The sequence below is a fragment of the Myotis daubentonii genome, chromosome 16 (genome assembly GCF_963259705.1).
Source record: "Myotis daubentonii chromosome 16, mMyoDau2.1, whole genome shotgun sequence".
NCBI classification, from domain to species: Eukaryota; Metazoa; Chordata; class Mammalia; order Chiroptera; family Vespertilionidae; genus Myotis; species Myotis daubentonii.
In genome coordinates this window covers 35,096,557-35,123,733 of record NC_081855.1, presented here as the reverse complement: position 1 = coordinate 35,123,733, position 27,177 = coordinate 35,096,557, and the positions used below count along the sequence as shown (strand labels likewise).

The 27,177-nt window shown below is 40.4% G+C and overlaps 1 protein-coding gene and 1 pseudogene across 1 annotated transcript in view; both read left to right on the top strand.

The window, feature by feature from the left end:
• The window catches only part of APPBP2 (amyloid beta precursor protein binding protein 2), a 51,613-nt gene that overhangs the window by 18,073 nt on the left and 6,363 nt on the right, over positions 1 to 27,177 (top strand). The window contains exons 3-12 of the mRNA XM_059669750.1: positions 2,086 to 2,237; positions 5,920 to 6,043; positions 8,740 to 8,908; positions 13,365 to 13,454; positions 15,873 to 15,940; positions 16,021 to 16,126; positions 16,818 to 16,942; positions 19,427 to 19,512; positions 20,745 to 20,935; positions 24,314 to 24,479. Of these exons, the coding sequence (XP_059525733.1) occupies positions 2,086 to 2,237; positions 5,920 to 6,043; positions 8,740 to 8,908; positions 13,365 to 13,454; positions 15,873 to 15,940; positions 16,021 to 16,126; positions 16,818 to 16,942; positions 19,427 to 19,512; positions 20,745 to 20,935; positions 24,314 to 24,479 (1,277 nt within the window). The remainder of the gene's footprint in view (positions 1 to 2,085; positions 2,238 to 5,919; positions 6,044 to 8,739; positions 8,909 to 13,364; positions 13,455 to 15,872; positions 15,941 to 16,020; positions 16,127 to 16,817; positions 16,943 to 19,426; positions 19,513 to 20,744; positions 20,936 to 24,313; positions 24,480 to 27,177) is intronic.
• Positions 13,917 to 15,866, top strand: LOC132218488 (ubiquitin-ribosomal protein eS31 fusion protein-like; annotated as a pseudogene).

The window sequence follows — 27,177 nt, the reverse complement described above, 5'->3', positions numbered from 1 at the left end:
TAGGCGCAATGCAGGGAGGCTAAAGGGAAAGCAGGAAGAAGCCCCCTGCCACTGACAGTAATCGGAAACCCAGGGGGGAGCTAAGAGCTGGGGGGCAGGGCACAGGCGGCCCTGGGGCCACCTTTTCCCTGCCCCCCAGCCATGATCAGAGAATCAGGCGCCTTTGCCGCCCTGGCCAGTGATAGCAGGAAGTAGGGGTGGAGCCAGCGATGGGAGCTGGGCACGGTCGAAGCTGGCATTCCCAGGAGCTAGGGGTCCCTTGCCTGGGCCTAAAGCGAAGCCCATGATCATGGGGCCGCTGCAGCTGCGGGTCCCCGCTGCCCGGGCCGGACGCTTCAGCCAGAGGCGTTAGGCCTGGGCAGGGGCGGAGCCTGCAACGGCGGGGAGCTGGGGGTCCCCTGCCCAGGCCTGACACCTCTGCCGGAGGCCTCAGGCCTGGTCAAGGGGCCGATCTGGTGATTGGTGATCGGAGGGTGATGAGGGTCAACTCCTCTGGCCGAGGCATCAGGCCTGGGTGGGGGGCGGAGCCGGGGATTGGGGGGATATGATGGTCCCCTTGCCCAGGCCTGAAGCCTGGGTCAGAGGCGTCAGGCTTGGGCGGGGGATGGAGCAAGCGATCAGAGGGAGATGGGGGTCCCCTGCCCAGGCATGATTCCTGGGCCAGAGGCCTCAGGCCTGGGCGGGGGCCAGAGCCAGTGATCGGGGGGAGATAGGGGTCCCCTGTCCAAGCCTGACACCTCTGGTGGAGGCGTCAGGCCTGGGCAAGGGGCCGATCAGGTGATCAGAGGGTGACGGGGGTCTACACCTCTGGCTGAGGCATCAGGCCTGGGCAAGGGGCCGATCCTGCGATTGGAGGGTGATGGGGGTCAACGCCTGAGGGCTCCCAGTATGTGAGAGGGGGCAGGCTGGGCTGAGGGACACTCCCCCCCCCCACACACACCCAGTGCACGAATTTCGTGCACCGGGCCCCTAGTGTGTGTGTATGTGTGTATATATATATATATGTATATATATATATATATATATATATATATATATATATATATATTGATTTCAGAGAGGAAGGGATATAGAGAGAGAGACATCAATGATGAGAGAGGATCATTCATCGGCTGCCTTCTGTAGGCCCCCTACTGGGGGTCGAGCCCACCACATGGGCATGTGCCCTTAACTGGAATTGAACCTGTGACTTCAGTCTGCAGGCCAACACTCTATCCACTGAGCCAAACCAGCCAGGGCTTAGCATTACTTTTAAACAAAATTATTATAGCCATTCTGGCAGATATGATGTGGTATATCATTATGATTTTGATTTGCTTTTCCATAATGACTAATGATCAACATCTTTTCTTGTGCTTATTAGCCATTTGTATATTTTGGAGAACTATTGAAATCCATTGCTCTTTTTAAAAAAATTAAATTTATTGGAGTGACATTGATTAATAAAATTATACAGTTTCCAAGTATACAATTCTATGACACATCATCTGTATATTACATTGTATGTTCACCATCCAGAGTCAAATCTTTCGTCACCATATATTTGACCTTTCCTTTATGCTTTGCTATTCCTCATCCCCCTTTCCTCTAGCAACCACCATACTTTTGTCTGAGTTTTTGTTTGTTTTTCTTATTCATTTGTTGCGTTCAGTTTTATATTCCACATATGAGTGAAATCATATGGTTCTTGGACTTTTTCTGTCTAACTTATTTTGCTTAGAATGATATTCTCAAGATCATCCATGTTGACATGAAGGCAATATTTCATTTTTTCTTATCATTGCTCATTTTGTAAATTGGGTTATCATTATATTAGAAACCAATTTGGTTTTTAAAACTGATGTTAAAAGTTAGTTTTATTCTTTGTTGCCATAAATTTACCCATACAGGATCACTGAGTGATTCACTGATTAAAGATACTAGGCTAAATTGTGAATTATGGCTTCATAATTCTTAAGGCAAAAAGCCTTTTTTCTTACTTCATCTTGGAAAATAATTATACAATTATTTTTAAAAGCAAGCTAGCACTTTCTGAAAAGACAAAGTACATTACCTTTATAAAATAACCTTTTCCTTCTCTTTCAGACATTTGCTTCATCATTGTTTCCAGGCTTTGATGGATCATGGTGTGAAAGTTGCTTCAGTCTTAGCCTACTCATTTAGCAGAAGGTGCTCCTATATAGCAGAATCAGATGCTGCAGTAAAGGAAAAAGCCATTCAAGTGGGCTTTGTTTTAGGTAAGTAATGGTAAAATAGAGGAGTGTTTTGTTCTGTGACATGACTCATAATTAAACCTGCTAACAATAAAGGATTCTCCCAGGTTAGTCCCAAAGTCTACATAAGGAGGTTGTGAGAAAAACATCAGAAAAAGTAGGTGTGATTTGTTGAACATTAACTTTGCACCAAGCACTATACTAGCCATTTAAGTGCTGTCTTTCTAAATCCTCATGACGTTCCAGTATTGGTATTAATAGCATTTTACAAATGAGGAAACGGACTAAAAAAATGTAAAGTAACTTGCCCAACTCACATAGCTAGTGGTAGTACTACGTTTAGTATGTACTAACTACATACTAGAATCCTGTGTCTAAATGATTTCCAGGCACATATCTTTCTACCATGTCATACAGCCACCAGCCTCTTTCACCAGCTTACTGTATGCAGGGTCATGGGACTTAATTCTTTTGGGACCTCAGTTTTTCCATCTCTAAAATGAGAGTAATTCTAAATATCTTCGTGGGAGTGTTATACTGACAACATAAACAGGATTTTGAGGTTTTGTATGCTATATATAGAGTATCCCAAATAATGTATGCATACACTTAGAATAATTATAAGGGCAATATTTATTAAAATACATTTCATTTTCAAAATTTAGCTGTCAGCTCTTAAAGTGTATACATTTTTTGAGGGACATCTTATATATAAAAAATATTGTTTAATGTTTGTATAACATGGTGTTCAGCAAATCTGAGGTAAGTGTTTCAGGCAAAATAAAATTTTAATGTATATTTATTGTTGAACGTATTGCAGATGTCCCTCCTTTTTCCCCCCATTGACCCCCTACCACAACCCCAGGCCTTCACCATTAGGCAATTATTAAAGCTGTTGCTACCTTTTTACTTTCTTTAAAAAAAAAATTTATATTTTGAAATGATTGTAGATTTACAGATAATATCAAAACCAGAAAGTTGACACTAGTTTAATACTGTTAACTAAACTATAGACTTTATTTAATTTTCACCAGTTTTTCTATTACATGCATGGTTGTGTGTGTGTGTGGTGTGTGTGTGTGTGTGTGTGTGTGGTATGTGTTTCTGTGCAGTTATAACTGTCATCAGGATACTGAGCTGTTCTATCACCACAGAATACCTTTCATTTTTAACTTCCCACATTAATATGTGCACGGTCGTCGTCCCCCTCCCCCCTCCCCTCACACACACATATTCATATACAGTGCACATACACTTTCTTTGCCAGCAAATTTTCATGGTCATTTCCTTCAATCTTAGAATAATTCTGTGTAGTGATTATAGACAGTTTACTGGAGGAACTTCAGAACATTCTTTTCTATGAAGAACCCTCAGCAATTTTCCTTCCATAGTCCTGTGGAATTTAAATTGCAACAAAGAATTATGACTAAAGAATGTCTCTAACAATAGAGCATTTGTGATCTTGATGAATGTTAAGGTTGACATTCCTTTAATCTTAGATGGTCATGTGGGAAAAACGTGTGGGAAAAATTTAATATCAAGGAATGTGAAAAGCAGGCAGGCTAGTATTCATTAAGGTCCTCTGTTATCTCCATAAACACTTTTAACAATATGGCCATTGAAGTGAGCCAGGTTGAAGAATTACCTTGGGAGAAGAGCCAAGTCCTAGCAAACTCATTTATATATGCCCGGCCTATGTGGCCATATGATCAGTTTTAATGTTAAAATGACCAAAACAGTGAAAAAACTTCATCCCAGAGCCTGGCCTGTGTTACTTAGTGGTTGAGCATCGACCTATGCACAAGGATGTTGCTGGTTCTAATCCCAGTCAGAGCACATGCCCATGTTTCGGGCTCGATCCTCAATAGGGGGCATGCAGATGTGCAGGAGGCAGCCAATCAATGATTGTCTCTCATCATTGATGTTTCTTTCTCTTGTTGAAATCAATAAAAAAATATATTTAAAAATAGAATCAACTACCACACTTAGGGCTTAGGGAACCAAGAGCTGGGGTTGGAATTATTAAAATTTAGAAGGTTGATAAGGTGCCTTAAGAGCTGGGATACTGCCAGGCTACAGGTGCCTCAGAGCACTGAGAAGTGGGGCCTATGGGTCTAGAACTTAGATCACTAGGAGCAGACCTAACTGACTGGTGCTGGTGTCTCTGACCTGAGTTCTGTGAATCTAATTCTGCAAGTATTAGAAAACTGTAACTACAACTGGCTTATTGGAATGAATTGCCATTACCAGAGTAAAGAGCATTACTCTGGGGTTTTGCTGTCAGCAGGGGCTTTGCTGACAGAAACTGGAAGCAGACAGGAAGGAGTGTCTCTTGTTCCTCCTCTACCACTCTAGTTGCTCCTTTTGACAGAGACTACGGGGATTCAGCTGGCAAATCTAGTTTCCAGTGTCATAAAACAGAATCTAAAAAGGTTTATTTGAATCTGAAAGACAATCCTATATAATAAAGAAGTAATATGCAATTTGACCATCACTCCAACATACAAGATGGCCGCCCCCATGTGGTCAAAGATGGCCGGTAGGGGAGGACACTTGGGGGGACCCAGGCCTGCAGGGGAGGGCAATTGGGGAGGGACCAGGCCTGCAGCGGAGGGCAGCTGCGGGGGGCCGGGGGGAAGGCCTGCAGGGGAGGGCAGTTGGGGGCAACCAGGCCTGCAGAGGAGGGCAGTTGGGGGCGACCAGGCCTGCAGGGGAGGGCAATTGGGGGCAACCAGGCCTGCAGGGGAGGGCAGTTAGGGGTGACCAGGACTGCAGGGGAGGGCAGTTGAGGGGAACCAGGCCTAAAGAGGAGAGCAGTTAGGGGCTACCAGGCTGGCAAGGGAGGGCAGTTAGGGGTGACTGGGCCTGCAGGGGAGGACAGTTGGTGGGGACCAGGCCAGCAGGGGAGGACAGTTAGGGGAGACCAGGCTGGCAGGGGAGGGCAATTAGGGGCAATCAGGCCGGCAGGGGAGCAGTTAGGCATCGATCAGGCTGGCAGACAGAAGCGGTTAGGGGCTGGCAGGCAGGCAGGCAGGTGAGCAGTTGGGAGCCAGCAGTCCTGGATTGTGATCAGGCCTAAACGGGCAGTCGGACATCCCTCAAGGGGTCCCAGATTGGAGAGGGTGCAGGCTGGGCTGAGGGACACCCCCAACCCACACCCCATGCACGAATTTCATGCACCGGGCCTCTAGTAGTTAATAACCAGCACTACACATCTGTGAGGATGGTGAGTAGAGGCTGCCGAGTATGAATATGTATAATAACCATGTTATTCAGTCACTTGGTGAGGGCCATAAAGTTTTCTTAAGCATACTTCTCTACAATTAAAATAATATTTGTTTGATTACATGTAGCTTTAATTAAACATCAAACATGGATATGAGTAAAATATATTATTTTCTTAACTCAGACACTTTGACACTGTTAAGACTATTGACACTATTTTTAAAAAATATTCTTATTGATTTCAGAGAGGAAGGGAGAAGGAGAGAGAGATAGAAACATCAATGATGAGAGAGAATCATCATGCCTCTGCACACCCCCTCCTGGGGATCAAGCCTGCAACCAGGACATATGCCCTTGACCGGAATTAAACTCGGGACCCTTCAGTTTTCAGGCTGATGCTCTATCCACTTAGCCAAACCAGCTAGGGCATCAAGTGATTTATTAAATTATCTAAGAGTTAACGGTTTTTCTTGTCCTTTAGGTGGCTTTCTTTCTGATGCAGGCTGGTACAGTGATGCTGAGAAAGTTTTTCTGTCCTGCCTTCAGTTATGTACTCTACATGATGAGATGCTTCATTGGTTTCGTGCAGTAGAATGTTGTGTGAGGTAAGTTGGAATAGATCCTACAATTACCTGCTCTCATGGTATTTAGTAGCTTTTATGGTTTTAACTCAGATTCTAAGCGTACATCACTATTTGAATTAACCTGTGACATGATTTTTATATGTTAGAGTTTCAATAGTCTGGCTTCCTGTCTCTCATCCCCAAAATATAGTTAACTTGCTATAGTTATTTTAGCTTAGATTTGAGTATTATGAACCAGACTGTCTGTATATATTTTTGCTTTGTCAGAGAACTTGTCTGTTCATTCATTCAACAAATATTTATTAAGTGCCTAGTATATACCAGGAGCTGTGCTAGGCATGGGATGCTAGGAAAAGAAATATACTTTTTTCTTGGGTGTTCTTATTTTTGTTTACCCTTGCTCTGTTTACACTTATAGAATCGTCCATGACAAGATTAGTATTTTACTTATACGTAACAGTTTTCTTCTTTTTTTAAAAAAAAATATATATTTTTTTATTGATTTCAGAGAGGAAGCGAGAGGGAGAGAGAGATAGAAACATCGATGATGAGAGAGAATCATTGATTGGCTGCCTCCTGGCACGCCCCACACTTGGGATCGAGCCCACAACCCAGGCATGTGCCCTTGGCCAGAATCGAACCCGGGACCCTTCAGTCCACAGGCCTACGCTCTATTCACTGAGCCAAACCGGCTAGGGCATAACAGTTTTCTTTAAATATATATTCTTTAAACATATGTCCTTAAAGGAAAAGCAAGCAAATGTAGAAGTAATTCTGCTTTTTACTCTCCTTATCTGTTCTGCACATATAACATTTAGTTTTAGCTCTTTTTATATAGGTTTTCTCTATGTTCCCCAATTTGACTTTTCTTCACAAGAATTTTTTAACAAAACTAAAGGGAAATAAAAATAAAGTTTAAAAAAATCATAGAAACTTGACTCCCTAAGTTACTTAAAGTCTGCTCAATTTACTGAATATATAGTCTTCTATTTTTATTGAATTTGAATATCTATAGACGCTTGAATATATTTGTAGCTTCTGCTCAGTTTTTGCTGTGAATATAAAACTGCTCTAAAAAGTAAAATCAATTTTAATTTTATTTATTTTTTATTGATTTTTTACAGAGAGGAAGGGCAAGGGATAGAGAGTTAGAAACATCGATGAGAGAGAAACATCGATCAGCTGCCTCCTGCACATCTCCTACTGGGGATGTGCCCACAACCCAGGTACATGCCCTTGACCGGAATCGAACCTGGGACCTTTCAGTCCGCAGGCTGACGCTCTATCCAGTGAGCCAAACCGGTTTCGGCATTTTTTTAAAAATAATAACAAAGTACTGTGCTTACATAGTAAGAGCCATATTTGAATGACCTTGAGAACTTAACTTGTCTTTTCATTAGGCTGAGTGTTGAGGCAAAATTAGATCCTCAGTTGGTTCAAAAGTTCCTGGGCCTTTACATCCTACTTAATGTAAGCCCAGATGGACACACAGATCCTGAAGAGTTTCTGCCCTTTTGTTTCAGTAGACAACCATCATGGACTGGAGAAATTACCAAGGTGTGCTTTTCTGGCATGAAATCTTTTGTTTTCTACCCCCACCATGTGCCAATTATTAAATAATTTCTAGAACCTTATTCTTAGGGGAAATGCCTATTGTGAAAGCTGGAAATGCAATTCTTGGTATTGTAGCAATGAGAGGTAACACTGTTCTTTTTATTCTATAAATTCACCTATGACTGGGTTTAACCTTATTTAACCATTTGAATAACTGTGAAATGTATATTTCCAATACCAAGTCTTTTTATTTCAAGGATTTATTTTTTTCTTGAATCGTTGTAATGCAGTGGTTCTCAACCTTCTGGCCCTTTAAATACAGTTCCTCATGTTGTGACCCAACCATAAAATTATTTTCGTTGCTACTTCATAACTGTAATGTTGCTACTGTTATGAATCGTAATGTAAATATCTGATATGCAGGATGGTCTTAGGCGACCCCTGTGAAAGGGTCATTCGACTGCCAAAGGGGTCGCGACCCACAGGTTGAGAACCGCTGGTTTAAAGTCTTGTCTAGAAATGTGGAGGATGGCAGACTGCCAGGATAACCAGCTGAATGATAACTATGTGTTTGAACGTGAGAGTGCTATATTTCTTGGAAGAGCTAGAGAACATTTGAAAGTGAGGCCTGTTAAAGTCCTGTTCTGCTTAAGGTAACTGATTCCATGCTTGAGTTTTACTTATCTACCAACTGGGTGAGGGCTTGTCTCACCTATCCTGGACTTGGGCTCATTTTTCCCAGAAGACTCGTGGAAGGTAATGATAGGTAAAAGTATTTCATGTTGATTTTTATTTTCTTCATTGTCTTCTAAGTTTTTTATAATGAGACTGCATTACTGTTAGATTTGGAACACAGAGAGTTTGAAGTTAGATGTAGATAGATTTAGTACAATGCTGAGTGCACAAAGCATGCAAAATATTTAGAGAATATAAGGAATCAAAGTTGGACAAGGTTAATCATGGGTAGCTTTCTGGGAAGAGCATATACTTCATGTTCATTAATAGATGCCAATTTGGACCAGACAGCTGTTTTCTAATGCTGCCTCATTTCTTGTATCTGGTTACTTTAACTCATTTGGGTGCTATATTGGTGATCTGTAAAGGTTATCAGGTCAACCATACTGGAAATATAAAAAATAGAGTCATGTTTTTGTACTTTGCAGGTTGCTTCATGTGCGAAATGGAAACTGTAAATATCATTTGGGTGAAGAAACATTTAAGTTAGCTCAGACATACATGGATAAACTCTCAAAACATGGCCAGCAAGCAAACAAAGCTGCACTCTATGGAGAACTGTGTGCCCTTCTGTTTGCAAAAAGTCACTATGATGAGGTGAGTATTTTGAAGTATATTTCATTGTGACTGGTAAATATTTCTAAAACAGAGGATAAATCATATATTTTTGTCTTAATAGATCTCATTTTCACATGTTAGGTTTACTTAAAGCAGTACACATTTATAATGAAATATTTTAAATCAGCTAAAAATTCTGTGAGATGGGTTTTCAATATAAATGTGTGATTTAGGGCTTGTTTTGTTTTTGTTTTTATTTTGATCAAATGTATTTCACCTAAGTTATTTTGATGGGCATGCTCTGCTAAATAGACCTTCAAGTAGATGCTTTTTATTGAATGTATAACTCTGGGTGAACTCTCATAATTTGAAGGCATTCATTTCAATGGGAAGCTAGATTTTATTTATACTTTATTGCATTGTTTTGCTCCTTCCCCTGCCTTATGAGAAAGATAGCTTCACACCTGGCTTTATAAAACTACTAAATTAATGCTTTAGGGGTAATGAATACATAGTTGAGAAGTGATCTGTTTATTAACTTGGTTACTTTATTTATGGAAGAATATCAGAATAATTTCATGCTGTCAGTTAGCTTTTATATTTTAAAATTATTCCTATCTTGATTTTTGCCCCATTAATATAAATATATATTCCATATTTAAAGGAAAATTGCAATTAGAAGTAAAACTAGAAAATTCTAGAGTAATTATAAAGTGGTATTAAGCAACTCCGATGCTCCTCTTGCTTGTAATCCTATATAATAAAAGGCTAATATGCAATTTGACTGAACGGCGGAACAACTGGTCGCTATGACGCACACTGTCCACCAGAGGGCAGACACTCAATGCAGGAGCTGCCCCCTGGTGGTCAGTGCGCTCCCACAGGGGGAGCACTGCTCATCCAGAAGCTGGGCTCATGGTTGGCAAGCACAGTGGTGGTGGCGGGAGCCTCTCCCGCCTCTGTAGCAGTGCTAAGGTTGTCCGACTGCCGGCTTAGGCCTGCTCCAGTGGAGGGGGGGGTGCCTAAGCCATCAGTTAGACATCCCCCGAGAGGGTGGACTGTGAGAGGGTACAGGCTGGGCTGAGGGAACCCGAATCCCCCTCCCCCAACCCCCCCCCCCCCAGAGTGCACAAATGTCATGCACCGGGCCTCTAGTATCTATATAAGAAGATACTGAACCCATTTATAAAAATCTAAAAATCTTATCAGCATGCCTGCAATTTCTCAGCTGGTTTATGTATACTCTTCTGATTATTTTTGATGCTGCACTCCTCTATCTGCTGAATTAGTTTTGTTGATGGATTGTTTTGCTGCCCCTGTGTGCAATGTCTGTTCCATAGCTTATCAATCAAGGCATAGAATTTGGACCCTTTCCAAGATTTTCATACACCTACAACCAATCCATTCACAGAAGGCCTTTGTGTGAATAGCCTAATTTACTGGAAATGAGAGAGGGGTAAATAATAACAGTTTAAGTATTAGAAGTGCCTATCTTAAAAGCTATTCAGGCCCTAACCGGTTTGGCTCAGTGGATGGAGCATCGGCCTGCGGACTGGAGGGTCCCGGGTTCGATTCCGGTCAGGGGCATGTGCCTTGGTTGTGGGCACCTCCCCAGTGGGGGGAGGGGGTGCAGGAGGCAGCTGATTGATGTTTCTCTCTCATCGATGTTTCTAACTCTCTATCCCTTTCCCTTCTTCTCTGTAAAAAAATCAATAAAATATATTAAAAAAAAAAAAAAGCTATTCAGGTGCCTCACCATTTTTTATATTTCTACATAGGAACTCAAGTCATCTCTGGTGCCTCTTTTATCATTTTTTTATCCTTATTTTTTATGCTGCCCTCTAGAACTACACTCTGTTCTTTCTGTTATCTAGAGTGATTTAAATCATGCCATTCTTTACTCCCATATTCAGCCACAGGCTCATCTTAATATAGCCAGTGGAACAAAGTACCTTTTATTTACCAGTTTCCATTTTCTTTATTAGGCAGTTACCATTTAATTGACTGTAATTTTTTTTTCTGTATTTTAATTGGGGTTTTATACTGTGCCTTATTCATGGTGTTTGCAGCTCTCAGCAGTTTCATGAGGAATGTTTATAGATGTTTCTTGGATAATTTTGATAGTTTTTTTTTTTTTTTTTAAACATATTTTATTGATTTTTTACAGAGAGGAAGGGAGAGAGATAGAGAGTTAGAAACATCGATGAGAGAGAAACATCGATCAGCTGCCTCCTGCACATCTCCCACTGGGGATATGCCCGCAACCCAGGTACATGCCCCCGACCGGAATCGAACCTGGGACCTTTCAGTCCGCAGGCCGACACTCTATCCACTGAGCCAAACCGGTTTCGGCGATAGTTTATTTTTTTTAATATAAATACATTTGTCAGTGATAACTATAGAAAAGTACACAATCTTGAGAATATAGTTACTAAGTCAGCAGATATGAATTATCACCATAGCCTGATATAAGTTACAGTAGGCTAGGCTCTACTGAGATAATAACCCTAAAATAGCAGTAGATTGGAACAATGCAAGTTTATTTTACGCTCATGCTACAGCCTATCTTGGGGATCTCTGTTGCTCTGCTTAACACTATGTCTGCATTTGCTCAAAATTCCATGTGATGAAGCAGTTTCTATCTAGAACAGCAGTTCTCAACCTGTGGGTCGCGACCCCCTTGGGGGTTAAATGACCCTTTCACAGGGGTCGCCTAAGACCATCAGAAAACACATATTGAATATATAATTACATATTGTTTTTGTGATTAATCACTATGCTTTAATTATGTTCAATTTGTAACAATGAAAATACATCCTGCATATCAGATATTTACATTACGATTCATAACAGTAGCAAAATTACAGTTATGAAGTAGCAACGAAAATAATTTCATGGTTGGGGGTCACCACAACATGAGCTGTATTAAAGGGTCACTGCATTAGGAAGGAAATTTTTTTATTTTTCATTTATTTACTAGTATTTGTTTGATTTTTTTTAAAAAATATATTTTATTGATTTTTTACAGAGAGGAAGGGAGAGAGATAGAGAGCTAGAAACATCGATGAGAGAGAAACATCGATCAGCTGCCTCCTGCACATCCCCCACTGGGGAAGTGCTTGCAACCCAGGTACATGCCCCTGACCGGAATCGAACCTGGGACCCTCCAGTCCGCAGGCCGACGCTCTATCCGCTGAGCCAAACTGGCTTTGGCAGTTTGTTTGATTTTTAATGATTTCCGAAATGGGAAGGGAGAGGGAGAGAGATAGAAACATCAGTGATGAGAGAGAATCATCGATCAGCTGCCTCCTACTGGGGATTGAACTCACAACCTGGGCATGTGCCTTGACTAGGAATCGAACTGTGACCTGCTGGTTCATAGGTCGATGCTCAACCAGTTTTCCACAACGGCCAGGCTCTTTTTATTTCTTTGAACTTACTGTCCAAAATAATTTATTTTGCTTTTTTTCCCTTCTCCCACTAAGTACTAGGAGAGGAGTGTCATTTTATGTTTTGTTCCTCACTAGATACCTAGATAGTAGCACACTGCCTGGTTAGTATCTAGGTATCTAGACTTTTCTGCACCTCAGTTTTCCATAGAAATGTTACATATTTCATGGGGTCGTTGTGTCAGTTAAATGTGTTAGTACACATAAAGTGTTTGGAACAATAGCTGGCATAAAGGAAGCAGTCAACTAAATAGGCAAGTAAGGCCAAAACCGGTTTGACTCAGTGGATAGAGCGTCGGCCTGCAGACTGAAAGGTCCCAGGCTCGATTCCGGTCAAGGGCATATACCTGGGTTGTGGGCACATCCCCAAGAAGAGATGTGCAGGAGACAGCTGATCGATGTTTCTTTCTCATCGATGTTTCTAACTATCTCTCTCCCTTCCTCTCTGTAAAAAATCAATAAAATATATTAAAAAATAAATAGGCAAGTAAGATATAAAATAGTACCAGCTCATAGACACAGATAATAGTATGGTGATTACTAGAGTGAAAGGGGGGTGGGAGGAGGTAGGGGCGGGTATAGCGGGGGATAAATGGTGATGAAAGACTTGACTTGGGGTGATGAACACACAATACAATATACAGATGGTGTATTACAGAACTGTACACCTGAAACCTATATAATTTTATTAACCAATGTTATCCCAATACATACAACAAAAAATAAAATATATGCGCCCCCCCCCCCCAAATTAAATAGTAAGCATTGCAGTAGGAGAAGGAAAGTACAGGAAACCTAGACTAGGACTGAAACTTGAGAGATAAGTTAGATGGGTTAAGAGGAAAGAGGAATGTATTCTAAGGCAGAGGGAATAGTATGTGCAAAGAGAAGAGATCATGGCTCTGATTTCCTGAATATGTCTTATATATCCAAAGAACTTAGCCTTAGAAAAAATTGTAAGTATAAGTATGTTGTGTGTTCTTCTTCAAGTACTTGAAAATTTGAAGAAAGAATATTTTTAAATTTTTAAAATTTTTTTTCTTTAGGCATACAAATGGTGCATTGAGGCAATGAAAGAAATCACAGCTGGCTTACCAGTCAAAGTTGTGGTGGATGTTTTAAGACAAGCTTCTAAGGTGAGTATAATGTTAAATTAATTAAAGGATTTAGCAAACTTTAAATTTGTATTAACTCACTTATTTAACAAATTAGGTATTGCCTACTCTGTGCACTAACAAAATCTATTTTCTAAGTTTACATTCTTCTCAGTTTTAGAAATCTGATTTCACAGAAAACTTGTGAAAATTTTTATTTTATTTTTTTAATATATTTTTTTTAAATATATTTTATTGATCTTTTACAGAGAGGAAGGGAGAGAGACAGAGAGCTAGAAACATCGACGAGAGAGAAACATCGATCAGCTGCCTCCCGCACATCTCCCACTGGGGATGTGCCCGCAACCCAGGCACATGCCCCCGACCGGAATCGAACCCGGGACCCTTCAGTCCGCAGGCCGACGCTCTATCCACTGAGCCAAACCGGTTTCGGCTTTTTAATATTTTTTTTATTGATTTTTTACAGAGAGGAAGGGAGAGGGATAGAGAGTCAGAAACATCGATGAGAGAGAAACATCGATCAGCTGCCTCCTGCACACCCCCTACTGGGGATGTGCCCGCAACCAAGGTACATGCCCTTGACCAGAATCGAACCCGGGACCCTTGAGTCCGCAGGCTGACGCTCTATCCACTGAGCCAAACCGGCTACGGCGAAAAATTTTATTTTTATAATCAGCTCTCTTAAGTACAGATTGAAATAGTATTTTGATGCTATTCTGCTTGAATTTGTTTTGTGTGTGTGTGTGTGTTTAACCTTTACAATAACCTGAACTCTTATGCCACAGCTGTATAGGCTTTGATTACTTTTCTCCTAAAGGTATTAAATCTTTTGGTCATAGTATTGTAGTCTCATAGTATGTCAGCTTTCTATAATTGACCTGGTGGGCAATACATATGTGATTTTTTTCCTTTAGTTTCTTTTTATTCTGTAAATAAATGCATTCACTCTTTGAGGCCAGTTAGTAATATCTAAAATTGCTGCTTTGAACCGGGAAACCCTGTGGGCCTGCACTTCACTCTTTCTTTCTCATTCACCATCTGTGGTGGAATCCCTGCCAAGATGCAGATTTTCATGAAAACCCAATCTATCACTCTCGAGGTTGAACCCTTGGATACAGTAGAAAATGTAAAGGCCAAGTTCCAGGGTAAGGAATTCCTACTGATCAGCAAAGACTGATCTTTGCTGGCAAGCAATTGGAAGACAGATGTACTTTGTCTGACTGCAGCATTTAAAAGAAGACCACTCTTCATCTTTTGTTGAGACTTGGTCGTGGTGCTAATAAGAAAAGGAAGAAATCTTTAACACCACTCCCAAGAAGAATAAGTATAAGAGAAAGATTAAGCTGGCTGTCCTGAAATACTACAAAGTGAATGCGAATGGCTAAATCAGTCGCCTTCATTGGGAATGCCCTTCACATGAATGTGGTGCTGGAGTTTTTATGGCTAGCCACTTTGACAGACACTATTGTGGCCAATGTTGTTTGATCTATTGCTTCAACAAACCAGAAGAAGACAAGTAATTGTATATGGGTTAATAAAAGATATAAACTAACAACAACAACAAAAATTGCTGCTTTGGTGCACTGAGGCTTTAAAAGCATTGATGTACATTTCAAATATGCTCTAGTCTATACTCATAGGTTTTTCAGTTTTGAATATTACATTTTGGTTGGTTTTACTGTCAATTAGAAGACAGATTCTAAAATTATAGATTTAGAAGAGTACAATTTCTGTGAAACGTATGTATATATTTTTATTGATTTTTAGAGAGAAAGACTTTGATTTGTTTCAGTTATTTATGCATTGATTGGTTTGTTATATGTGCCCTGAATGGGAATCAAACCCTCAACCTTGGCATTTGGGACAATGCTCTAACCAACTGAACTACCCGGCCAGGGCGTATATTTAATATAAAGACAATGAAATATATGTTCAAGATGTCTATTTCTGTATACAAATGATAGAGTTTTAAAACTACTGCCTATCCTCATGAATCAAAATATTTTAAGAAGTAAAAGGAAAACTAAAAATTCTTTGCATATAAAAATTGTCAGATGAAAATGATAAGATAGTTGTAAAGCTAGTCTAGAACTGGAATATAAATATGTACCCTAGAAAATAACATGGTGAGCCCTACCCACATCATTTTATTTTAGTAATAAGGAAGGATGGGAGTATACCAACTTTGTAAGGTAGCTTCGTTATAGCAGGTTTGTATTGGGCATGGCTATCAAAATTTTAATCTTTATAATTTTCCAGGATATATTTAGATCTGTGTATAATATAATTTTCAAGTTGGAAGGAAAAGAATTACAAATAGAACACTTCTACTTATGCTTGAAGGTGCTTTTTCTTTTTGACCGTTATAGTTTGAATATATAAATTATACTTATTTTAACACACTGAGAGTTGTTTAATAATTTTTTACTTTATCCTTAGGCTTGTGTTGTAAAACGTGAATTTAAGAAGGCAGAACAGTTAATTAAACATGCAGTGTATTTGGCACGGTAGGTGATTGTTATTAAAAATACCACTTCAAATTATCTGTCTCTACTTGATATCCTAATAGTTTCGTATCTTTTTATAGGGATCATTTTGGATCCAAACACCCAAAATATTCTGACACGCTGCTAGATTATGGGTTCTACCTACTCAATGTAGATAATATCTGTCAGTCTGTTGCAATTTATCAGGTATGTTAATAGTTATACTTTTTTTCTTTCAACCTAAATTGACTTGCTGACCTGTACTTGTTTTCAGTGTATAAACTACTCTCAAAAAATAACTTTCTGAGCCCCTCCTTAACTAGGCACACCATTAGTTGACTAATATCTAGAAAGCTTACAAGTTAATGTTTTAGGAATTAAAGAGAATCGTCTAGGAAAAGAGTTGTGGATTGTGGGCTCATATTAAAGAGCACTCTTCCATTTCATTTGTCCAGATTATGGCTTGTCCTTGTTGATTTAGGCAAGTCATAGCTGCTTTTGTAATAGCAAGGAGGGTCAATAGAGACAAAGCTATTTTAGGCCTTATCTGAATCTTTCTCAGGTAAATTATGTTTTTGCCATGGTTCTGGACAAGGTATCCTTCATTTTATAGTTCACTTCTGAGAAGACACATAGAAAAACACACTGATATGATTCTCAAGACATACGAATGGTTTTTTTTTTAAGCCGTTGCCTTTTGAGTCAGACTCAGTCTTCAGAAAATCAAGCCTCCTAGGTAACTTTTATGTTCTATTGTGATTTAAATGCAGCAAGGACTTTACTTAACTGATGGGATAAGTATATGGGATATATATTTAAATTACTAAGATGCTTAATTTAACTGAGTAGTGGTTTCTAAGGATTTACAGTATTATCAATTATTTTGATGACTTTTCAGGCAGCCCTTGACATTCGGCAGTCGGTGTTTGGTGGCAAAAATATCCATGTAGCAACAGCTCATGAAGACTTGGCTTATTCTTCTTATGTTCACCAATATAGTTCTGGGAAATTTGACAATGCACTGTAAGTTCCATGTTCCTTTTCATGAGGGATTATATGCTGTTGCTATTGTTTTGTTTTTCCTAATGCAGTAGTATTTAATGTACTTTGTGCATTAAATTTGTCTTCCTGGAGCTTTAATATGATGCCTAAAATGTCTTTGACATTTTAAAATCATACCAATTTAGAGGTTATGTGGTTTAATATAAATTATTTTCTCCAATAATTTTGCTTGTAATATAGTAGTAGCCTCAGGCTAAATTGCAAACTTAACCTAAAAACTTCTTGTTCAGAAGACACAGAAATACTGACTAAAACAATTATTTTTTAAAATGCATAAATGATCTTGCAAGAGAAGAAGGAAGTCTCCATGGGCCAATAATGCACTAAAATCCAAAAAGTTAAATAATCGACTAAAATCCAAACTATGGTATAACTGCTCTGGAGTAGTGGGAAAGCTTACACATTTCTGTAATCTTGGTTGAACAGCAGTCCTGGGTTTAAGAGACCAAGCATTTAGCCTACAGTAAGCTGTGAATTGGAAATGAAATCTTCACTTGAAGCCACCAGGATCAAGGCAACTACTCTGAGAAAGGATAGACTGGGAAAAAAATTTTGCCCACTTGCAAGAGAGATGACAAGGAAACTTGTCATGAATTCCTCAAAGGGATATTTATAGCTACAGACATATAGCACTCTTGTGTTTGGGCATCATGCATGCAGGAACCCTCAAATTGAGAAAGGCATTGAAACTACTAGTTCTCTTGGGATGCTTTTCAGGAGAAAATGTGAAACTCTTGGAAATAACCCTCAAACCAAACCATATAGATTTTCCATAGACTCAGCTCAACTCACCATTCCAAATTAAAAATAAGTAGAGCAACATTTCCTTACGAATGAGAGTCAGTAGATATAATGAACAGGATTAGGATCCTAAGAACGTTGCTTAACAGAACTTTTTGGTTGATATTATATAAAGTTAGTATTCTTAAATGATTAAAGATATAAATGGGTTGGCAAACTATGGCCTGCAGGCAAAATAAAGTTTTATTTGAACATAGCATTTTTCCTTCTCTTAAGTATCTTCTGACTGCTTTCACATTACAACAGCAGAGTTGAGTAGTTGGGACAGCATGTGTGGTCCACACAACCTAAAATCTTTACTATCTGGCCCTTTACAGAAAATAATTGCTGACCCTGATATAAAAGAAGGAATCAGTAATATTTTGGAGGGGAAACAAAAGAAATAAAAAGGCAGATTTAAAAACAAAACATCTGTCTGATACATGCTACAGAATGGATGAACCTTGAAAAATATGAACTAAGTGAAAGAAGCCAGTCACAAAGAACAACATTTGTATGATTATGTTTATATGAAATATCCAGAATAGGCAAATTTATAGAGACAGAAAGTAAAGGTGGTTGGTTGCATAGGGCTTTAAGGGGTTGAAGGAAAATGTAGGGTTACTGCTAATGGCACAGAGTTTCTTTTGGGGGTGATGAAAATATTCTGAAATTGATTGTGGTGCTGGGTACACAACTCTGTCAACATACTAAAAACTGTTGAGTTGTACACTTTAAATAAGTGAATTATGTGGTATGAATTATGTCTTAATATAAGAGCTGTTATAAAAAAGAAAATATAGCTAGATTTAGAAAATGCTAATTGACATTAAAACTCAGTAGATAAGTTAGCTGGTATATTAGACACAATTAAATAGACAGTGAGTTAGGAGACATTTAATGTAATGAAAATAATGATAACTTGGAAGATGGAGATAGAAAGCTTCAAGTTTTTTTAAGGAACTAACAGATAAGATAGACAAATAGCTTACCTTCTGCTTGATAAGATGGGCCATAAACAAATAACCAAACCTATCAGGTGAGGATGCATGTTGTGAAGAATAAAGTAAACTAGGAGTTTAGAGAGTAATTATAGATTATTTAGGGACTTTTGTATAGGCTAGAAAGGCTTTTCAATGAGGAGTGAGCCATGTAGATATTCAAGGGAAGAGTATTTCAGAGTCCTAGGTAAAAACATGATTTGCATATTCAGAAAACTGACTGGAAGTGTTGTTTTTGAAAATGGTGAAAGATGAGGTTAGCGAGGTAACCCAGTAAACGATCATTTTGAGTCTTGTAGGTAGTAATAACTTTATAGTTTATTCTGAGGGAGATGGGAATCCATTGGATGTTAAAAGTTCCAGTTCACAAGCAGATTGAAATTTAAACCAAAAAAAACCAAATAATTGTTCTATACTATAGATAGTGTTAGAAATTCTCAGTATTATAAATTGTGTTTTAAAAAAAATGCTTAAATCACTTTTAACTAAAAGGAAATACCAGAATATATTTATCTATCTGTATTGCTTATTTCTGTCTAAATGGTGGGCTCTGAAGGTTTAATTTGATGACTTGGTGTTGAAGAAAGAGAGAGGGAGGTAAGAAAGCCTGAAAGGGAAGCAGGGGTGGGGAAGAAATGCCAGAATATATCTATCTGTATTGCAGATTTCATGCAGAAAGAGCTATTGGTATCATTACCCACATCCTACCTGAAGATCATCTTCTTTTGGCTTCTTCAAAGAGGGTGAAAGGTACCCTTTGTAATTTAGTCTTCAGTATCTATCTGTCTGTCTGTCTGTCTGTATAGATTTCTTTAACTGTCAATTGTAATTGATGTCTAGTCTTTGATATTTTTTAATTGATGATAGATGGTACAAAATAAGGATATTTGTTTATTTCTTCAGGGGTAGTGCTTAGGATTAGACTGTATCTATATACTAGGATAGCAGATTCACTGTTTTAAAGTAATTTCCAGCCCTATCTGGCTTGGCTCAGTGAATAGAGCGTTGGCCTGTGGACCAAAGGGTCCCGGGTTCGATTCCAGTCAAGGGTATATACCTCAGTTTACTAATAGTTACAGGCTCCTCCCTGGCCTGGGCCCTGGTTAGGGCAGGTGCAGGAGGCAAGTAATCGATGTGTTTCTCTCATATCAATATTTCTCTCTGTCTCTCCCTTTCTCTTCCACTCTCTCTTTAAAAAAAAAAAATCAATGGAAAAATATCCTTAGGTGAGGATTAAAAACAACAAATAAATAAAGTAATTTCCAGCGATTCGTAATGAAAGGTTGTTTGCTTCTCTCATATAGCATTGTTATTAATAAGCGAGAATGTCTACCCCATCTCTTCCTCCATTTACATGCATTCATTCATGTATAACACAAAGGATTATTGCATAGTAACATGGATAGCAAACTCAAGCTGGGTTTTTCACATGCCTTCAGCTTTATAGTGCAGGATTCTTCAGCTGCATGTCACATTATCCTTAATATTTCAAGACTCCACCTTCTTTTTTTATTTTAACTTTTCCTATAATCACTACCAAGCATTTAAGGCATTTATTTTGCCAACATAATTAGGTCACCCATGTGGTAACTCCATGCATGTTGGATAAATTTTACCTTAATTCTGAAACGGGGGTTTTTTCCCCCCTCTTAGTTTGCATTTATTTTATTTTTAAACATTTAATATATATATATATATATATATATATATATATATATATATATATATATATATATATATATATTTCATACCGGCAATGTATAACATTCTAGTACAATAATTAATTCTGCAAATAATTTGAAACACCATTGTTTTTCTTACATTTGAATGACACCCCCCCCCCCCCAGTGGAGTGGAATACTTTCTTCTTACTAGTTTTAAACCATATCTACGTATATATGCATTTAATTTTAAATTATATGCTCAGATTAGCTCTGATAGATGGTTTGAAAGTACACTAATTTCATTGCTTTCTTATTCAGCACTTATTTTAGAGGAGATTGCAATCGACTGTCATAATAAAGAAACTGAACAGAGGCTGCTTCAAGAAGCTCATGATTTGCACCTTTCTTCACTCCAACTAGCTAAAAAAGCTTTTGGGGAATTCAATGTCCAGACTGCAAAACACTATGGAAACCTTGGAAGACTTTATCAGTCAATGAGAAAATTTAAGGTAGAAATGTGTTTTACTATATTTTTCTTTCTCTGAATAATCCAAAGTAATAAAGCATAATCTTAAATGATATATCTTCAGTAATCTTAAATAATAAAGTACACATTTATCTTACTCATACCATATTTCATTAAAATTGAGAAAATATATGGGGGAAGGGGATATATGCAATACTTTCTACAATAAAAATAACTGGAAAATTTTTTTTTTTTTATTTTTTTTAAATTAAATCTTTATTGTTCATATTATTACATTTGTTCCTTTTTTTTTCCCCCCCATAACTCCCCTCCTCCCAGTTCCCGCCCTACCCTCCGCCCTCACTCCCCACCCACTGTCCTCATCCATAGGTGCACGATTTTTGTCCAGTCTCTTCCCACATCTCCCACACCCCTTTCCCCCCCAAGAATAGTCAGTCCATTCCCTTTCTATGTCCCTGATTCTATTATAATCAACAGTTTATTCTGTTCATCAGATTATTTATTCACTTGATTCTTAGATTCACTTGTTGATAGATGCATATTTGTTGTTCATAATTTGTATCTTTACCTTTTTCTTCCTCTTGCTCTTCTTAAAGGATACCTTTCAGCATTTCATATAATCCTGGTTTGGTGGTGATGAACTCCTTTAGCTTTTCCTTATCTGTGAAGCTCTTTATCTGACCTTCAATTCTGAATGATAGCTTTGCTGGATAAAGTAATCTTGGTTGTAGGTTCTTGGTATTCATCACTTTGAATATTTCTTGCCACTCCCTTCTGGCCTGCAAAGTTTCTGTTGAGAAATCAGCTGACAGTCGTATGGGTATTCCCTTGTAGGTAACTGAGTTTCTTTCTCTTGCTGTTTTTAAGATTCTCTCTTTATCTTTTGCTCTTGGCATTTTAATTATGATGTGTCTTGGTGTGGTCCTCTTTGGATTCCTTTTGTTTGGGGTTCTCCGCGCTTCTTGGACCTGTAAGTCCATTTCTTTCACCAGGTGGGGGAAGTTTTCTGTCATTATTTCTTCAAATAGGTTTTCAATATCTTGCTCTCTCTCATCTTCTGGCACCCCTATAATTCTGATGTTGGTACGCTTGAAGCTGTCCCAGAGGCTCCTTACACTATCCTCGCATTTTTGGATTCTTTTTTCATTTTGCTTTTCCGGTTGGATGTTTTTTGCTTCCTCGCATTTCAAATCATTGACTTGATTCTTGCGCTCCTCTGGTCTGCTGTCGGGCGTCTGTATAATATTCGTTATTTCAGTCCGTGTGTGCTTAATTTCTAGTTGGTTCCCCAATATAAGATCGAGGGTCTTATTAGTTTTCGTGTAGAGCTCATTAAGTTTATTGGCAGCTTCTAAACAGTTCTTGAGAGACCTTAAAAGTGTGGTTCTGAACTCTATTTCTTCCATTGACAATTTTGTCCTGTTTCTTTGTCTCTGCATTTTGTTATGCTTCCTTGGTGCACCCCCTAGTGGTCTTTGTTCGCAGTCTTATAGATAAATCTTGATTGCTGTAGCTAATTCCAGGGAGGGTTTGACCTCCAGGCCAAGTGGCTATGAGATTCAGCTGTGTCAGCAGTGAGAGAACTTCTGTCCTCTAGGGAGGTGCTAATCTAGCCTTTGCCTGAGGCTATCCGGCAAATGCCTCTGTGCAGGGCTTGGGCGGGGCGGGTCGAACAGGATCAACAGTGTGGGCAGGAGAGAGCAGTTATGGCGGCTCTCAGTCCTGTCCCCAGGGGCTCTGCCTCTCTGAGTCCCAGCACCCGCTGCAAAGCTCGGAGAGAAAGCTGCACTCGCTCTGACCGAAGCCAGACAGTCCCGCTTCTTCCGCCTGAGTCTGGGTCCCTAAAGACTCGCCCGGATCTGGAGCTCAGAGTCTGCGACTCCCTCCCGATTGAAAACAACAACCGTGCCCTCCGCCGCCAGCCCGCTCCGCGCACTCCGCACCTCAGAATTTGACTTCAGCACTGCGCCTCCTCTGAGTGTCCGTATGCGTTTCTCTTTCCTCCTAGTTGTAGGACTTCCACTCAGCCAGCGCCCCTGTGGTTCTGGGTGATGTCCCTTCCGTTTTTTGGTTTCACTTTTGAAGTAGTTGTTCAAAGCAGCAAACTCCGGCGTTAACCTATGCCGCCATCTTGGTTCTCCCTGAATTTCTTTCTTCTAACTGGAAAATTTTTGAGAAAATAATCTAGTATAAAGCAACATAGTCAAAATATAAATGTTTCAAAAATCCAGATCTTGGAAAAATAAGAAATATATCAAACCCTAAAGGCTAATATGCATGTTATAGTTACTTAAAACATAGTTTTTAGGTAGGTTGAGTACAGCAAGTGGCAGAGCGCCTAGCACATAGTGGGTATGCAAGAAATGTCAGATATTGCAAGTATTTTTTTTTAATAAATCTTTATTATTCAGATTATTACACTTGTTCCTCTTTTTTCCCCCCATAACTCCCCTCCACCCGGTTCCCACCCCACCCTCTGCCCTTACCCCCTCCCCCCCACTGTTCTCATCCATAGGTGTATGATTTTTGTCCAGTCTCTTCCCACACCCCCTTCATCCATTCCCCCCCCCCCCCCCGAGAATTGTCAGTCCATTCCCTTTCTATGCTCCTGATTCTATTATATTCACCCGTTACTCTGTTCATCAGATTTTTTATTCACTTGATTTTTAGATTCACTTGTTGATAGACATTTATTTTTTACCTGAAACTCAATCTATTTATTCCTCAATTAACCTGAGTTTAATTTGTCATAATAAAAATTATCATAACTCCAAAAAATAAAATGTACTTCTGTATAGCCTAGCAGTTTGGCTCAGTGGCTAGAGCGTCAGTCTGCAGATTGAAGGGTCCTTGGTTCGATTCTGGTCAAGGGCATGTACCTCCGTTGCGGGCACATCCCCAGTGGGGGGTGTGCAGGAGGCAGCTGATTGATGTTTCTCTCTCATCGATGTTTCTAACTCTCTATATCCCTCTTCCTTCCTCTCTGTTAAAAAATCAATGAAATATATTTTTAAAAAAAATTTAACATGCTATCATGGAATTTTAAGCTTCACAAGGTTCAGTTAAGTTTTAGAGTATGTTAACTGAAAGAAATAATTTTCATTTTAGAATGCTTTAATGGTATTTTCTTCTAACTTTTTATTACTAGGACAAGTTTTCTCTGGTTATTTTTGGCATAGAACACTATTACTATCATTAGGTTATGTACAGAGCTTCCCCAAACTGTTAATGCTTCCCATAATTAACTTTTGGAATAGCGTAGTATATTCTCTGATCTGATTACCTTATGACATCCATAAAATATCTTGAGCATAGAAGAATCTTCCTCATTGCGTAAGAATTGTTGACATAAGGCAAAGCACACTCTAATGGTTTATATGGCTTAATTTTTTTTTTCCAGGAAGCTGAAGAAATGCATATCAAAGCAATTCAGATTAAAGAGCAACTTCTTGGTCAAGAAGATTATGAAGTTGCCCTTTCAGTGGGACATCTGGCTTCTTTATATAATTATGACATGAATCAGTATGAAAATGCTGAGAAGCTTTATTTACGGTCTATAGCCATTGGTATGTTATTTTATAATTATCTTGGTCAGTTGATTAGAGATCAACATATCTTATATATTGTATAAGGGAAGTGTTTTACCAAAATTTAAATAAGTTTAGAGCTTCCAAATTTTTCTTGAAACCTCCCAAAAATCATCTGGAACATTTTACTAAACATGATTTATTGATGTTGAAACCAGAATGAAGTATGACACAACGTTAATTATAGGCAAAAATAGTTATTTTAAAAATTAAAGTATTTATGTAATTATTACCCTCTTTGTTCTCTGGATTTGATGATAGATCAGGTTTGCCTGTTTTTTAACTTGGTATTAATGGAATCATCCTATCTAATAAAAGAGAAACATGGTAATTAGCGTACGACCGCTACCCTTCCCATTGGCTAATCAGGGCGATATGCAGATTAACTGCCAGCCAAGATGGCGGCCGGCAGCCAGGCAGCTTAAACTGAACATGAGGCTTGCTTGCCTCAGTGACGGAGGACTGCAACCTTCCCCGCCTGCCTTGCCGGCCTCTGAGCTTGCAGTTTGAAACATTGTAACAAATATAGAAGCTAAACAAAACCCCAGAAACCTGCTTTCAGCAGCCGGGATCTCAGAGCTGGAGTTGATACAGTGTCTCGATTATAGAACCCAAACAAACTAGATACCTGTTTTCAGCAGCAGAGGCCTCAGAGCTGGAGCCAGAGCTAAAGCTGGCCCAGAAAAAAAGAAAAAAAGGAGCAGTTGGGAGCTTCAGTCACCCGCCTGCCTGAAAACAGCCCTCAGCCCCTCACCCAGACTGGCCAGGCACCCCAGTGGGGACCCCCACCCTGAAGGGTGTGTGACCAGCTGCAAACAGCCATGATCCCCTCATCCAGGCTGGCCAGGCACCACAGTGAGGACCCCCACCCTGATCCAGGACACCCTTCAGGGCAAACCAGCCAGCCCCCACCCATGCACCAGGCCTCTATTCTATATAGTAAAAGGGTAATATGCCTCCCAACACCTGGATCAGTGGAGCCGCGAGGCCTCCCGGTATTGGGATCAGCGGAGCCATGAGGCCTCCCAACACCGGGATCAGCGGAGCCGAGAGGCCTTCCGGCACCAGCATCAGCGTGACAGGGGGCAGCGCCCAAACCCCCTGATCATCTTGCAGCTCTGTGTGTGACAGAGGGCGGGGCCACAACCTCCCTATCAGCCCTGCTCTGTTCGTGACAGAGGAAGGCGCCCCAACCCCCTGATCAGCCCTGCTCTGTGCCTGATGGGGGGAGCTCCCCAACCCCCTGATTGCCCTGCGGCTCTGTGTGTGACAGGCTGCGGCGCCCCAACCCCCTGATTGGCCCCGCTCTGTGGGTGATACAGGGCGGTGCCCCAACCCAGCCCCCCTGCGGGCCCTGCTCTGTGTGTGACAGGGTAGAGCCATAACCTCCCCATCGGCCCTGCCCTGAGTGTGACAGTGGCAGCGCCTCAACCCCCTGATTGGCCCTGCTGTGTGGGTGATAGAGGGCAGTGCCCCAACCCCCTGATCCGCCCTGCTCTGTGTGTGACAGGGGGCAGTGCCCCAACTCCCCTATCGGCCTTACTCTGTGAGTGACAGGGAGGAGCTCCTCAACCCCCTGATGGGCCCTGCTCTGTGCGTGACAGGGGGGAGCTCCCCAACCCCCTCATTGGCCCTGCTCTGTGCGTGACAGGGTACCAAGCCCCAACCCCCCTGATGGGCCCTGCTCTGTGAGTGACAGGGGGCAGCGCCTCAACCCCCTGATTGGCCCTGCTCTGTGCGTGACAGGGGGTGGCGTCACAACCTCCCCATCAACCCTGCCTTGAGTGTGACAGGGGGCAGTGCCCCAACCCCCCAATCAGCCCTACCCTGAGCGTGACTGAGGGTGGCATCGCAACCTCCCAATCCGCCCTGCTCTGTGCATGACAGGGGCCGGCACCCCAACTCCCTACTCAGCCCTGCTCTGAGCCCGACCAGGGGCTGTACCCAGGGATTGGGCTTGCCCTCTGCCACCCAGGAGCAGGCCTAAGCCAGCAGGTCGTTATCTCCCGAGGGGTCCCAGACTGTGAGTGGGCACAGGCCAGGCTGAGGGACCCCCCCAACCCCAGTGCACAAATTTTTGTGCACCGGGCCTCTAGTATAATATATATTTACTAGAGGCCCAGTGCACGAATTCGTGCACAGGTGGGGTCCCTCGGCCTGGCTGGTGATTGGGGCCCATTGGGGCCCATCTCATCTAGTCTCTGTCAGGTCTGATCGAGCAGACCAGCCAGGGGGAGGTTGGCTGTGGGAGCACACTGACCACCAGGGGACAGCTCCTGCATTGAGCGTCTGCCCCCTGGTGGTCAGTGCGCGTCATAGTGACTGGTTATAAAGTTCGCTTAGGCTTTTGTATATATAGATACATCTCTGGCTTCTTTTGGTGAACATGAATAATGAAAATCATCTGTGTTGTTCCAGATCACTATTGTCTGTTAATTTCCAGTGCTATAATAATATATTAGATAAGTATATAATTTGTTTATTCATTCTACTGTTAATGGCTTTTCAGAATATTTGGATTGTTTCCATTTCGGACTTATATATCAGAAAATAAGATACTGTGATCATCATTTAATGTTGTGCCTATTAGAACTCCATTTTTTTTTTTAATATATTTTTATTGATTTCAGAGAGGAAGGGAGAGAGAGATAGAAACAGCAATGATGAGAGAGAATCA